This window comes from Epinephelus fuscoguttatus, linkage group LG12 (assembly GCF_011397635.1).
Source record: "Epinephelus fuscoguttatus linkage group LG12, E.fuscoguttatus.final_Chr_v1".
NCBI lineage: Eukaryota > Metazoa > Chordata > Actinopteri > Perciformes > Serranidae > Epinephelus > Epinephelus fuscoguttatus.
Window position 1 is genome coordinate 32,311,491 of NC_064763.1, and position 15,927 is coordinate 32,327,417.

At 40.2% G+C, this 15,927-nt stretch overlaps 2 protein-coding genes across 4 annotated transcripts in view; one reads left to right on the forward strand and one right to left on the reverse strand.

The window, feature by feature from the left end:
* The window catches only part of LOC125898682 (ras-related protein Rab-39B-like), a 45,833-nt gene that overhangs the window by 25,593 nt on the left and 4,313 nt on the right, over nt 1-15,927 (forward strand). Inside the window, exons 1-4 of one of the 3 annotated variants that reach the window (XM_049592523.1) lie at nt 6,469-6,605; nt 12,169-12,554; nt 13,471-13,703; nt 15,649-15,919. In XM_049592523.1, coding sequence (XP_049448480.1) covers nt 13,489-13,703; nt 15,649-15,919 — 486 coding nt within the window. In that variant the 5' untranslated portion in view covers nt 6,469-6,605; nt 12,169-12,554; nt 13,471-13,488. Of the gene's footprint in view, nt 1-6,468; nt 6,606-10,124; nt 10,239-12,168; nt 12,555-13,470; nt 13,704-15,648; nt 15,920-15,927 lie in introns of those variants that run through there. The other 2 variants (XM_049592522.1, XM_049592521.1) reach the window with 2 other exon arrangements.
* LOC125898683 (ras-related protein Rab-38-like) lies at nt 267-10,131 on the reverse strand. The gene is made up of 4 exons (XM_049592524.1): nt 9,937-10,131; nt 9,105-9,235; nt 6,436-6,573; nt 267-4,387 (listed from the first exon to the last, which is right to left on the reverse strand). The coding sequence occupies exons 1-4, from the start codon at nt 10,127-10,129 to the stop codon at nt 4,226-4,228; spliced, it is 624 nt and encodes a 207-aa protein (XP_049448481.1). The 5' UTR covers nt 10,130-10,131; the 3' UTR covers nt 267-4,225.

Consider the following 15,927-nt stretch of genomic DNA (forward strand, 5'->3'; position numbering starts at 1 on the left):
TGGTGACATTTCTTGTAGCCTCAAAATAATTTTACCGCACTGTTCCAGTTTGATTCATTTAGTTCCAACAACATTCCCAGTATGCGTCTAAATGACATTTCATGGATGAGTAAATAGGCCATCTGGTAGCATGCAGTGATGATTCCTGCTTTATTTTAAAGACCAAGCAGAGGACAGAAGAAGAAGAAGAAGAAGAAATATCTATAGGAACCACACATTTTATTTTTATAACATGTAATATTTATAAAAGTTAAAGAGACAGCTTCTAGGAAACATGCATGGAAATATCATTTGGAAAGCACATGGAAATATTTTTTCAAACTCAAAACATTTTCACACTGTCACATTGCTGCTCTAGCTCACAATAGGAGATAATGCTCTCTAGTAGTGCAACTGTTGTCGTCGTCCATTAGTCTGCTGATTATTTAGTTTGGTCTATTTATGTTTTGGTCTATAAAATGTTTTTAAAAAAAGAAGTTAAATTCCCATTGCCTCAAGGTGAGAGATGAGATGTCTTCATCACCTGATCAACAGTTCAAGCCCCAGTCTGTGCCTCTCATGTATTAGCATACATTTTGGTCACAGAGTAACCGTCGGTATCTCTAAGTGATAATTAACTAGATGAAACCCTCTGGGTGACACTGACACTTAACACTGTTCTGGCGGTATTTTCAGAATCCTCAAAGGCTCTTCTAGGCAGTTTAATTATCTTTTAGAGAAACTGACGGTTACCTCTGTGACTGGAGTGTACGCTAATACATGGGAGGCACAAACTGCAGCTATCCAAAACCCAAAGATATTCAGTTTATAATAATGTAAAACTGAAGAAAAGCAGGAAATCCTTAAAAGTGAGAAGCTTGAGCTGAGGAATTTCTGCTGAGAAAAGAAATGACTTTGTTCTTCGACAGCTATTTTTATAATTAACTCATTAAGTTAATTGTTTCAGCCCCATTTTCTCTCTTGTGACTTAAGTCAATGTCAAGGCTGATTTCCAAATTTTGACATGATTGAGCTCAGAGGACACGACACATGCATAGATCCTGGATGAACAATGCGGAGAACATAATGCGCAGTATAGGGTACTACAAATACATATTTTATTACATACAGTCTGGACCATATGGGATGCTTAATAAGAACAGGCTGTTACACATCAAAGGGAGTAAAGTAAAATATAAAGCCGATGCCTAATTTGAAAACATGGAATTTCAAATAACACTTGAGGCAGACTCAACAAAAGCGGCTGTTCAGTGGTTGCTGCGCTGGAAAGAGCAGGACATGCCATGTGTTTGACTGGCGAGAAATCGATTTTAGGGTTGAAGAAAACGCCTCATACCAACAATAAAGCCGACAGTTTGACAGCGAGTCAGGTTTGCTATCAAAGTTATTTAGATCCAGACTGAGTTATCCACTTTTTGAGGATGACGTAAACTATCACAGACTGAAACCACACATATATACAAAATGAAATGGAAATTAGAGCTTAAATTCGAAATGCTACAGCAAATCATAAAGACAGATGAGAGTAGTCCTGGAAGAGCCACAGATGTTGTGAAGTGGTTCACAGTGTACCACTGCTATTACTAATTAAAGAAATTCTCAATCTGCTAATAGCCTTTAGGTTTTATCAACCACTTGAATAGTCCATTTAATGAACATGTCTGCTAAACGGACTCTCCTCCATTATCTCCACAGCATTTATGTTCATTTCTGACTGCAAAGGGTCCTTCTGAGTTTTTCTCAGTTGCATGCAAGGGCAGGTTTTCCAGCCCATCAGTTCATCATCCAGTACGAAAGAAAACATCTTTATGCATTAGCAGGTCAGTTATGAATACACAGGATGCATCCTCTGTCTTCATGTGACATAAAGGGATTCAGATTATGACAGGAATATGGCTGTGGCATTCAACAGATTTTTTTTTTGTGTCAAACTACTGTCTTAAAAGTCCAGTGTGTAGGATTTAGGGGGCTGTATTGGCAGAAATGGAATATAATAACTACGTTTTTTTGTGTTTTCATTGCCTTAGAATAAGCTGTTTATATCTACATAGGGAGTGGGTCCTCCTCTATGGAGATCACCATGTTACATTGCCATGTTTCTACAGTAGCCCAGAGCGGACAAACAAAACACTGGCTCTAGATAGGACCATTCACATTTTTTGCATTAGCCACCGCAGTTAGCAGTCCCTCCACAATGTGCCGAACAGCATCAAAGAAAGACTGATTTGTAATGTGACAGTGCTTTATTTAGTATTTTTACTGGTTGTAATCACCTCGTCTGTTTGTTGTTAAGAGGAAGAGACCTCTGCAGATAATTAGGCTCACTGTAAAAACCTCCTAACCAATGAACACTGAAGAAATTCTTACTGGGAGTTCACACTTGGCACGTGGGAGAAGTTTCAGCTGGTTGCCATCTGCAATCCTAACAACTAGCTGCCACTGAATTCTTCACACTGCTCCTTAGAAGGTCAAGAATTAGTTTTCATGCTCAGTCATGCATAGCCAGACCTCCACACTTTATTTAAGCGCTGTGTCAGTACTGGAGAAGGCAAAGAGTGAAAGCAGGTGGTGGGCGGGGCACGGGGCCAGACGATGGGTGTGTTCCGCTTTGCATACTTTTAACTTTTAGTAGGTACTGTAGCTATCCATAAAAGGTATGTACTGTTGCATGCAGTATGCACACAATCGGGACATGCTACATTCTCATAACCTTTCGCCCTGAACTAAATTCATAACTTCGGAGGCTGTAGATAGTAGACAGCGAAATTACAACTACAGTCCTCTGTCATTGTTATTTTCATTGTTGTTTGTAATATTTATGATTATTTTGTTCACTTAAACAGTCAATATTCCTATTATTACTATTCGACTGGTCATCAGTTACATGATGCACTCTCACCCGTCATTGTGATTTCTGACAGCTGTCAATCAGCTGTCATCTCTTTGCGGCTCAGTCAATGTGACCTATCACATCGGATTATGGGTCAGAATAGCCAGAAAAGCATGCTGACTTGCATACTGAAAAGTCAGACCGGATACATCCTGGTATTTTTGGCATACTACATTTGACATACTAAATCTTTTACTGGTATACTATATAGTATGGTAGTATGGGTAGCTAGAATCTTTAATTTTTTACTTTTTATGTGGGAATCCCATGTTCGACAAAATATTAATCATAACAGAGTATGTTACACATTTTAAAACATGCCGGAGGGGACTTTGAACATATTATAATATATATGTACATCTGAGCTTAAGTCCACAGTTTGAGCTGGTAAATGACAGAAACCTGAATCTGCAGAAATCATTTCCTATACCTCAGTCACACTTAAGTGTGGGGACTGAGTGGATGGTAGGTTCTGTCTCATTTGTAACCACAGGTTTTAGCTTTTGGTTCAAATTCACTCCCGTAAAAATGCATCTCAGGTCTTTGTGGTACTGTCAGCACTCATATATTAGGTCCACAATATGTGTGAAATATAGGACATTCTAAGCATTTGCAGTTTTGACTGTTTCCATATACTGGATGATGGTGGGCTGAGGGAAAGTGCAAAGAATGCAAGAAGGCGCCATTTTTTTTTTTGTCTGTCTGTGTTCACACTGCAGATGAAAGTTTAAGGAGCTGTCAGTTCAGCTACATGTCAGAGGCACAATGTCAAATACGTGTAATGCAAGCAAAAGACGCAGAGGTACAAAAAGTGGACATATCAGGCACTGTAGGTTTATACTGATACTAGATATGGGTTACATCGTAGAATGAACAAATCTTGCAGTTTTCGTGTATAAATATAATTACTTAAAAGACTCTTTTAATACCTCCAAAAGCAAAAACAATACTGTGCAGTTCCTGTGGGTAAAAGGATGAAATAAACTAAACTGGAGTTTTTTGTGGTTGTGAAGCATGAATCATAGCCTAGAACTAAATTACAAAAAAACGTTTACCTTAATATTAAAAACCAAACCTTTTTAAGAATCTGCAGGAACAACGATAACAACAAAAAAATCAATACCTAATCTTTTATGCTCCTGATATCATGTTGGCCTGCAGTGTGAACACAGCCCATCGACATCGGTACAAAGCTTCACCTGTTTTACATTTTCCTTCATTAATCACATGGCCTAAGGCAGTTTCTTTTTTACAAGCAGTCCCTGAGCCAAACTTCTCTATGTGGTCGTGGCCTCACAGCTGTTCACTTCCTGGTTGCCTGTGATTGGTCAGAAGTCACCATTTCACACACGACGAGCAGTTGAAATGATCCTTGGTGGTGTTGTTGTATCCAGACAGAACGAGGGAGCTGGGGTCTCGCTCCACCAGCGGGCTCTCCTCGTTGTTCAGGATGTGCCCAACCAAGCAGCGCGTCGCCTCGTCGATGTTTGCGTTCTCCTGAGAGAGGGAATAAGACAAGACAACAGTGAAGAAATCATGTACCCCATAGTCACTCCACACACAGCCATAGTGGCATGGCTCTATGGATGTGGGCCTGTCAGTCCACCACTTTGGTCCAGACTGAATCTCAAGAGCCACTGGATGGATTGCGATGAAATTTTCTACAGACATCTGTGGTCCCCAGAAGATGAACTTGAATGACTTTGTAGATCCTCTGACTTTTCATGTAGCGCCACCTTGAGGTTCAAATTTGTGGTTTAGACTAAAATATTTGACACCGACAGTATAAGCTGGATTGCTTTGAAATTAGCTTTAGATACTCAAGGTTTCTTAAGGACGAATTTTAATTACTCTGTAGATCCTCTGACTTTTCATCTGGCATCATCATTGGGTCAAAATTTGAATTATTCAGCATGATGATTTAGCAATGAGCGTCAACTGTAGTTTGAGTTTAGTGCTAATTAGCAAATGTTAGCATGCTAGTGGGCTAAACTAAGATAATGAATATGGTAAATGTTATACCTCATAAACATCAGCATGTTAGCATTGTTATTTTGCACTTGTTAGCTTGCTCAAGTTTTGCTCAAACCAACTGAATACAGTGTCACAGAGCACGCTTGCATGGCTGTGGACTCTTTTAGCCCATTTCTACGCATTTGCTGACTTGGCTTAACTCAGTTCGACTGAGTGCATCAGCCCAGAGCAGAGGGATTTCCATCTCCATAAAACAGAGCTGCCCACTTAACTGATGTCACACTTGGCTTGATTCAATGATTTTAAATGCATTGTTCTCTTTAGTGCTGTTTACTTTGAACTGTGCGAGCGCATGCCCTTCTCTTTTCTGTTTGCTTTTTTGAGACGCAGTTGAAACTGATAAAGTATCTGCTATGTCTGGCACCAGAGGATATTTCAACTTCATGCTGAATTGTTCCTGGATGATGACGAAGCCCATCTGATGTCACTGCATCCTGCGTAAAAGTGGTCTGGCACGTTTTGAGCTGAAGTCGGTTATGGTCTATCTTGGGGTGATTTGACACAACTTTCTGTGTTAAATTGCGATTGGAAACGTAAATCAACACCAAACGGTTTGACTCGGTGTGGCCTAAACTGCCAATGGGAAAGTCCTAAAGTATTTATCTGTCATGCTGAAACAAAACAAAACAGAAGATCAAGTCAAGAATCATTAAGTCAGCAAACTGACAATGTCAGTTACACAACAATATGTTAGCTAGTTAACATTAGCTAACATTAGCCACCATGGGATAATGGTCATATCAGACCAACTCAGGCTCTAGCACCAAAACCCAAAATGTGATGTGGGTGTTTTTTATTTATTATTCTCTAATAGGACGATTGTGTCATTTCTTCTTTTATCAACGGCCATATCTGTCCGCAAATGTCTACAGTAGCCTGTATCACAGTCCAAATGGTAAATACAGCAAATCAGACAGTCTGATTCTGACTTAATTGACTATCCCCCTTTTCATTCTGACATCGCAGACTAAACTAATGAGAAGTCAGAATGTCACACAATGTCTGAAACATTATTGTTTTTGTCCTGTCTGCTGTGCCTTTGTGTCCTCTAACTACACTACTGTCTCTGACTCCCACTCTGCTGTGTAACTCATTAGACGGGCTCTAGACGGCCAGTTCACACCAGACTGCAGACATTCCTCCATTTGTCTCTTCAGAAAATGCTTTCTGACTTTCAGTGCTTGTGCTGAAACACTAGACAGTAATTTTCAGAATCATTTATTTTTACAGTGAGCTTCTATTGTAACAGCATTGCTGTTATTTTAGCCAGTTAAATGTGTCGTTAATCTGACTGTGTAAATTATGTATAGTGCTGATGACTGTTATTTAGCCCTGAATTAAGTCTTTTAGTCTTTGCCTCGAGTCAAGCAGCTTTACAGCTCAATCACAAAAGCCCTCCAACCTTTTATATTTGCATAGAAATCGCCAGTATATTAAAAGATTTGTGGAAACCACCACCTCAGTCTCACTCTTAATGTCTTTTCCACTGATTTGACTTCAGCCTCTTGTACCTTTGCAGAGGTCTCAAACCAGCCAACGAAGCCATTCTCCCTGCAGAAGGAGTCAAGTTTAGGCGACTGGGAAGACAGCTGGTCCGCCTTATTTGCCAAGAGTACAGCTGGAACTGGCCTCCCGTGGTTCAGGGTCACCTGAGGAGAGAGGAAAGAAGAGTTAGATGATGGTTGTACAAACTTTAACATCATATAATTTACTCTTTTGGCTATTTGATGTTTAACTAGGAGAAAAACATCATAAATCATAATTTCTGTAATATACCAAAACCGACAATACAACACGCATGCCCACACGCAGCGAATGGCCAGGTATGTGAAGGTGAGAAAGTAAGTAAGGTTTGAACTTCTCTCTCAGACGTTTTTAAAAGTTATTTCTCTAGATTCGAGTGGGGGCCATTTTCCTTATTTGATTAATTATCGCCCCTCTGTATGATAGCAGGCTTAAACCATACGCTTCTGTTGTTATACATGATTGAATGACACGTAGTATATTGACAACTTTATAGAAACTGTCAGACACTGCCCTCTATTTCTGATGTTGGAAAAGCTGTGAAGAGGGTGGTGGATGGGTGGGGGTTCAGATGCATCTGACTCACACTGTTGTTGAAGCACACTGGCACCTTAAGCAGTTCCCAGTGCACTCTCTGTTCCCTCTGCTGTGTGCAGGCTATTGGTGTCACCTTTCACAAACTTTGAGCACTGCAGCTGCAATTTTTCAAACAACCTACTTTTATCGAGCCCTGGTCTTTGGAGCTGTTAACACACATGGGCTCTGTTTACACCCGGTATCAACATGCATCTCAGGTGATCGGATTACAAGTGGACAGCTTAAAATACAGATGTGAATGCGCCCAGTGCTTTGTCACTGCGTCGCTCAGACCACATTTGGAGGTGGTGTGAACCACCTAAGGCCACACTCTTTCAGCAGTGTGCACGCTAATGTGTCCTGAGCCACATTAAATGACTACGTATTTAACTTATGTCCTCTGTGTAGTGTCTGTAGTAGTCTGAGTGGGCAGAAGTTCACTGCATAGATCAGCCTCTCATCGGGCAGAACGAGCCACCCGCTGAAGTCCCGCCCTACCACCTCCAGTTGTGTAGCAGTTTTCAACCGTTTTCAACACGTCCTTTACGAACTTCTGCGGTGTTTGATCTTGCGGGGATGTAGCCATTTTTCTGCCATGGTTCGCGTCCTGTAGGTGATATTTTTGTGGGCGTGTTACACCAAAACCTGTTTCCCCCCAGCAGTATTTTTGCAAGCGCACCATTGCTGTGGCACCGCCCAGAACGATTGTGATTGGTTGAAAGAAATACAAACAGCCGGGACTTTTTTTTTTCTCCAATCTTAAAGTGAGAGTCGGGCCAGCCAGACCTTTCTTTTCTTGAGAAAGGTCTGGTGAGCGAGACTATGTCTGTAGAGACCCACAACACCCTGTAAGATGATGGAATGACTTCCTTTGCAGCTGAAGTAGGCTAATCCTTTGCATTGTTGGAGGGGACAGTGATGGGGATGAGAGAGCGATCTATTGCTTCCCTGCACTGGAGAACACCCATCTCTCCTCGAAACCATCCATAGTCTCCCACAGTCTGTGGCAAACTACAAAATTGGAGCTGAAGTGTGCGAATAGTACAACAAACCTCCCGCTGATTAACAACAACACATTCGGTCTTTGCAAATCGAAATTATGTAGGATTACTTGTTTATTTGCATATGGAGGAGGAAGTGAGATCCTATCACAAGTGGTCATTGGAGGTGCATGTGGAGAAGCAAGCGCATTTTACATTGCTTGTTCAAGTACCACCGTTATTCCGCCTTGTTGTTCTTTATAAAATGGACGATGACAGAATGGAAGGACAGACTTGCCTCGCCTTTAAGATGGCAGTGGAGGTAGCAACAGCGCCAAATCGACAGCTGGCAGTATGGGACTATGAATGGGACATGTGTGATGTTTTTATGACGTGTTATTTGTGTGTTCCACCGCCAGGAGATTAAAAAAGCAGCTAACTCAACTAAGTAGAACAGCAACGGAAAACGTCCACAAACTATAGAGACGATGAAGTCCGGATGCTCCTCACCCTCTCCTCCTTGACATGGTTATTGTTTAGGGACAGCTGCAGACACATATCTGATATGTCACACTAGAGGCACCCGTCATGTCCCATTTGCTTCTGGGACGCCAGCATGCTGTCTGAAATCACACCATGGGGCGGCATGATACTGCTGTTGTTTACTTCTGTGTAAAAATGCAAAGGCGGCATACAGAAAGGGACTTTGTAGCGGCACTCTGGTGCAACCTGTGTGTAAAAGGGGCTGTATTCTGATGCCTGGTGTGAACAGACAGCCTCACAGCTGTCCACCTGTGATCGTGTCATCCAAGAAGCATAATAATGCCAGGTGTAAACAGCTGTTAAATCCTTTTTTAGCATAATCTCACTTATTTACACTGAAATGTGGATGATGCCTCTGCGATACCTGTGAGCTAAGCTTTCCTGTTTACTAGAAATCTATCTCATGTAACTTTAACAACACCACCGCCCTCACCTTAACTCCAACTGTGGCGTGAACTGTTGTTGTGTGTGCTTGTGACCAGCCATGTGCAGGTGTAGTGTGAATTATTACACCTCTTCCAAGAGACAGAATGACAGGAGAGAAAGTTTGTGCTGACCTTGGAGTCCAGATCATCCTTCCACTTGAGCACTGCATCAAACGTGGAGGCCCTCGTCACGTCAAACACCACCAGAGCTCCCACCGCCTCCCGGTAGTAGACACGAGTCATGTTCCCATAACGCTCCTGTCCTGGGACGCACGGCACAGGACAGCCATCAGACACACACATATTTGTGTAAAGATGCCCTTCAAGTCTGTTAAATTAGATCAACTCACAGCACGGTGTATTAGTGACGAATACAGCGTGTGTGTATGTGTTTATTCTACAGTAGCTGCCATCATGTGACTGATATTATGAGCATGGGATAACTTGAGTCACAGCCAGGCACAAGATCTACATTCCTCGACCAGGCTTCAAATGACAGGGAGGGACCCAGGCATCCACTCTCACTGCGAGTTCACATCAGCCACTGAAAAATATCTACATCTTATAAAGTTTGTTTGTCACTAAATCATAAAGTGAAAACAAGTTTCAAAAGTGTTTTTGTGCAGCAGTCTGTCATGTTTCAAGACACTGTTGACAGGAGCTGATTGTATTGGAAAGCAGTTAGTTTGATCTTACTACACTGGCAGAAAATAAGACTTCAGGACTCAGAAATTGTTCTGCAGTACAATCCAACTACCATTTTATATATGTTTTAATGTTTCAAACACTTATCCTGTAGTAGCTTTAAAGTTTTCACAGCTGGTGAGGGAGAAACAAAAGCTTTCTGTCCCCAAAAATCCCAAACCACAGAGAATAAATCCCGCAGAGCTTTACAGTTTTAACAATCACCTGATGCAAACAGTGAGCTCGTAAACCAGGATGTGCTGGTTAAAGTTTGACAGACCTGCTATGTCCCACAGCTGCAGCCGGATCACAGTGTCATCGTCCCACTGGAGCACCTTCAGGGCGAAGTCCACCCCGATGGTGGCTCGGTAGTGCTGGGAGAAGATCTGGTGCACGTACCGCTTGATGATGGACGTTTTCCCGACTCCCAGGTCCCCGATCACCAGGACTTTGAACAGGAGCTCCTGCTGCATGGCTGCAGCTCTGCAGGGAGAAACTCCTCAGTAGAATTACAGAAACCTTTTATGAATACCGGTGCGCACAAAACTGTAAACTGGCTGTGGTGAAGTTAAGGACAGTAACGTAAGTAGAACATTTTCTTCCGTCCAACACACTTCGCACTATTTTTCTTATTATGATCCAATATCGTCGAGATTTGTGAAAGAAGAGGTGAAGCTCGCCCCAGATCACTGCAGTCCACCCGTTAAATCACACAACACCCTCTGGGTCAGTTTACTTCACGGCCAACTCTCAGCTCCTGGAAGCAACTCCCAACACAGAGGCTAACTGGTGGTGCGTTCAGGCGCTCCTCGTAAAACTTCAGGATTTGTCACGCAGCCGAGTGCGTTTTCTCCAATGTGCCTAGGACCCTTAGTGGCCTGCATGGTACAGATTTAACTTGTCTGATCATACAGTATGTCTTGAATGTTAAATTTGATTTGCAGCAACACTAAAACATTTCCTCGCTGTAGTTTTATTGTGTTTTTTACAGTTGGAAAAGATCAAAGTTCCCACAAGGATTTAACAGACAGATTTTACAGTATCTGGCAGCCCCTGCTCAATTAGGTCAAGAGCCTGACCTCTCTTTCCCCAGGAGGACTACCTTGCTGAGATGGGTATTAAATATAACAGCTGAACATTGAAAATCTGCCAACAGCGCACCACAGTGACCCATACATGTACACTTACCGCTCTCATAATTTTATTTTTATTTATCCTATATTTATTTTATTTTATTCACTGATTTATTTTTGTTATAAGTGTATTTATTGCTTTTTTTCTCCCCTCTGTTTTACATTAATGCACCTCAGTCATTCTTATCATTAACTGATATGCATTGTTATCATTGTCATCATAATTCCTCAACCTCAGATGAGGGAGATGAGAGGAGGTGGGTGCGGGTTCATTATGGGAATAACTCACATCACTAAATGGTTTTGCAGAAGTAATATTCTCAAATGTGACTTTAACTCCCACCAAAGTCATTTTCTGGTTAGATATCCCTTTCATTATATGAGTGCTGGCAACAAAAATATGTCATATGACAAAATACAGTAAAAAGTGATAAAGAGGGAAGGGACAAGTGCTTGGTAGGTGGAACCAAGTTATTTTTTTGTAAGTCACAGGTAAGACTCAAGTCTTTGCACTCGTGTCCCAAGTCAAGTCCTTAGTCCTAAACTTTGAAGCTAGGACTAAGGACTTGACTAATAAAATATGTTCATTAATAAAGTTTGATAGGCTACTGTCATGGGGGGAAAACTGTAACATTGATACACAACATTTTTTATATGCTGACAATCTGTTTTTCTATTTATAATATGTAGCCTAACATTTTGAGGCCAAACAAGTCAGATTATAACTGCTCTGCTTTGTGGCCTTTTTTTAAACTTTAGTCTGCTTAATTAATGTATGATCTATTTTACATTTGTTTCTATTTTATTTTAAACTGGTGTTCATTTAGCTGTTTAGCTGCTTAATGTCCCTCCCAGTTGTGGAGCAGGATGTGAGGGAGACACCTCCACTGTTGTCGTGTCTCCTTCTTTGTAGTTGCTTTATTTGCTGTAACTATATATTATTGGATTGTTTTGTATCATGATGTTTTATATCAATAAAGATTCAAATAATGACATTAGCAATAAAACTACTACTACTCTCCTCCTCCTCCTCCTCCTCCTCCTCCTCCTACTACTACTACTAATAATAATAACCATTTAAAAAGTAAATATTGGTATAAAGTATACTGTATTCACTTGGGAAAAAATATTTGCCCCGTTCTTCTGAATTAACGATATTATTATCTCTGAATTTTGAGAAAAGCTCTCAGAATTAATAAGATCATCTTAGAATTATGATTCAAGTTTTTATGGGGGAAAAATCAGCAGTTGTTCTCCTGAATTACCTCTTTGTTATCTCGAGTGAATGCTTTATGCCTTTGTATAATTTTGTGAGCAATGCTAAATTATTTATTAATTTGCGCTGACACCGTAATGACGATTTTGTTTTCTTCCTACAGCCTTTGAAGGCAGCAGCGTGACCCTGAGGATTGTCGGTGCGCTGCCGTGCGCACAGTTACGGTAGTGGTGCTGATGAGGGCGAGGAGGAGAGGTGTGATGCTGCTGTTGTGTCCTGCTGCCATTTCATCTGCCGACCGATCCTCACGGAAATATCAAATGTGGAGTGGAACCATCGCGGATCATCTCTCGGTATAAACACTCCAGAGGCTGCTCTTGTCCCTAAAAACGGGTCACGTGCTGATGTTGGACACGAGGCCTGGTTAATGTGATGCTTGTTATTGGCGGGTTATTTCTGTAACACCACCACTGCTGCTCTACAGGATCATTTGTAGGAATCATCGATATGGGGTTTGTTTTTTACAGACACTGAGCTCTTAACTTTAAGGTAGGTTATTATTTATTGTTCTTTATGAGACTGTTGACTGAATATTCATGTTGTAAGTAAACAACAGCCATACTGGGATTAAGCTAAGTGGGTTGGGCCTCATGATCCAAACAATTTACTCATATTTTTTGTCTAAACTTTGCAGGATTTCTTATTATGAGTGACACTGAAGGTCTTCTAGGAACATGTGTTATCAGATAGCAGCCACGTTTAGCAGCTATCTCTTCATTAAGATCATGTTTGGCTCGGTTCAAGGCCTCATTGTGTGTTATTGCTGTCTAACAACCAGCCTACTATCCACATGGGGGCTGACTATGCCAATGTTTATTGAGTTGGAGAGGAGTGGCCCTCCCCTCCCTCCTTCCCCTCAAATTAGATCACCCAACTGTAAATCACATGGACACTGCTGAGATGATCTGAGCCTATTATTCTCCTCATGGTGGCAGCCATAATCCAAAAGTGAACCATGTGGTCGACGCAGTCTGGGGATTAAATGCACATTTGTTTTTAATCTGAATCTATTTGAACACATCCTCTGTTTCTATAGAGCAGGGTGTCATTCTGTTGTTTGTAGAGGCTTTAAAGATCATGTTTTAGATTTCATATATTGTGAAGATAATTCTGTAGTGGTTTTGAAAGACAGAGCCTTAAAATGCTCTGCAAATGATCAACATTTTCTCATGACACTTAGCAAATAAGTAGCTTTGGAACAATTTACATTCCAGTTTTATTTATCAGTACAGATGATAAGATGTATAAGAACAGATCAGAGCAATCTGTTATGCTCTATATACTATGGATTAGGGCTGAAAAATTAAATGATTGTAAACTCTTTGGGTTTTTGATAGTTGGTCACACACTATAAGACATTAATCCATAACATGACTGATGATTTAATGATTTTATTTTCTCACAGATTTTATTTTGGTGAGACATGGAGACGATATGGCTTTATCAGTTTCGCCTGATCGTCATCGGTGACTCCACGGTCGGCAAGTCGTGTCTGATCCGGAGGTTCACTGAGGGCCGCTTTGCCCAGGTGTCAGACCCAACCGTGGGGGTGGACTTCTTCTCTCGCCTGGTGGAGATCGAGCCGGGCAAAAGAATCAAACTACAGATTTGGGACACTGCAGGACAGGAGAGGTTCAGGTAAAGGCAGAGCTCTTCCATGCTTTTCACTCATTCACACAGCAGCATCATTAACCTATTTATTTTTATATAGTCAGTGTTTAAGTACCTTTTCTTTTCACATTACATAAGCACATTTACCCCCAACCTTGTCCCAGTCCTGTTGGATGTCTCCATAGAAAAAAAAGTAGCATGTCATAAAAGGAAGTCGTGCAAAATGCCATAATAAAGTCATAGTATAATTTGCCTTAAAAAGTCATAAAACAGTCATAGTATAATATGCCATAAAAATGGTTTAAAAAAATGATGAAAAAGTCAGTATGATATGCCATAAAAAAGTAAAAATGTCATAGTACATTATAATTTTTATAAATAAAAAGAAAAAACAAAGTATAGTATGCCATAAAATGTCAGATAAAAGTCATAGCACAGTATGACATAAAAAGTCATAAATATGTCTTAGTTAGCTGTAAACCAATAAAAATTAATGCAAAAGTTATAGCGTAGTATGAAATAAAAAAAGTGATAGTATAGTATGCCATAAAAAGTCATACAAATTTCCTAGAATAGATTAATGAAAATGTTGTAAAAAAAAAAAAAAAAAAAAACAACAACAAAAAAACAAAACATAGTGTGTCATAAAAGTGAGAGTATAAGTACATCAGAAAAATGTCATTAAAAAAAAAGTCATAGTATATAATGTGTCATAAAAATAGTCATTAAAAGTTATATTAAAGTCATGAAACATGTAAAAAGAAAAGTCATAGTATAGTATGCCATGAAAAGTCATAAAAATTTCATAGGATAAAGTCATGAAAATTTTCACCAAAAAAAAGTCATACAATAGTATGTCATAGAAGACAGTATAGTACTTCATAAAAAATATAATTTAAAATGTCATAGTATGGTATGCCATCAAAATTCATAAAAAGTTCACAGTATAAAGTCATGAAAAAAGTCATAGTATGTCATAAAGTCTTAATAAAAATCATGCAAAATGCAAAAAAAGTCATACAGTATATGTCATAGAAGTCAGTATAGTGCTTCATAAAAACATAATTGAAAAGGTCATAGTATAGTATGTCATCAAAATTCATAAAAAGTTCACAGTATAAAAGTCATGAAAAACATTTTTAAAAAGTCATAGTATGTGACTTTATGTAAGTATGCCATAAAAAGCATTTAAAAGTCTCAGTGTGAAGTCATGACATAATATGCCATAAAAATGTCATTAAAAAAGTCATAGCATAGTATGTTATTGAAAGTCATAAAGAATTCATAACATAATGTCATGAAAAGTGTAAAAAAATTAAAAAAAAACAGTCATCATGAAGTGTGCCATAAAGAAGTCATAGTATTGTATGTCATGAAAAGGGCCATAGTGTAGGACACAGTTTCTTAAACTGTGGGCCAGTGGTGACACTCAGGAACATTTTGTGCAACCACTGAACATGACAGGAAATGCATGCGTTATATTTTCTCACTTAGCAACCACTGAAAACAGCGCCCCCTAACAAGCGTCTGTCAAGTTAGGAATGACAATTTGTAGAATGCTGCTGTTGGCACTTCCCTAGTGTCGCTGTCATTACAGTCTGTCATCAGGGCTGGTGATGTTAGCTGAAGGCAGGGATTTCCATAGAAGACTTTGCAGTTTCATGTGGAATTGAGATGGAAAAATATTTTATTATGTGTGCAATTTTCCTGTACGGCCGTCCATCATATGTAGGCTCCATTAAAATGGCACTCAAGTCTTCAAAATGTCAGATCACCTGATGTAAAATTTCAAAAAAAGATCACGAGTATACTTTAATTTCACAAAAAAAAAGGCTCAGTAATTTCTTAAAATGGCTGGAAGCTGTGGTGTTCAGCAAACATTATTCAAACAGGAGTAAATAGTGTATTTGTTGGGGACTGTGTTCTACAGTGGTTTTTATTTTCAGCACAATCCATCTGTCTGTATTTCAAGGTCTATCACCAGAGCTTACTACCGTAACTCCGTTGGTGGGCTCTTACTCTTCGACATCACAAACCGCCGCTCCTTCCAGAACGTCCATAACTGGCTAGAGGAGGCCCAGAGCCACGTCCAGCCGCACAACATTGTCTTCCTGCTGGTCGGTCACAAGTGTGACCTGGAGGCCCATCGTCAGGTGACCCAGCAGGAGGCAGAGAAGCTGGCAGGGGCCTATGGGATGCGCTATGTGGAGACATCGGCGCGGGAATCCATCAACGTGGAGAAGGTGTGGAT

Excerpts from the sequence above, each read along its gene's own strand:
- LOC125898683 (XM_049592524.1), bottom strand. The coding sequence starts at position 10,129 with ATGCAGCAGGAGCTCCTGTTCAAAGTCCTGGTGATCGGGGACCTGGGA. Across the intron at positions 9,236-9,936 it reads GCAGCTGTGGGACATAGCAG|GACAGGAGCGTTATGGGAAC; the intron begins GTCTGTCAAACT and ends CGTGCGTCCCAG. Across the intron at positions 6,574-9,104 it reads AGGATGATCTGGACTCCAAG|GTGACCCTGAACCACGGGAG; the intron begins GTCAGCACAAAC and ends CTCTCTCCTCAG.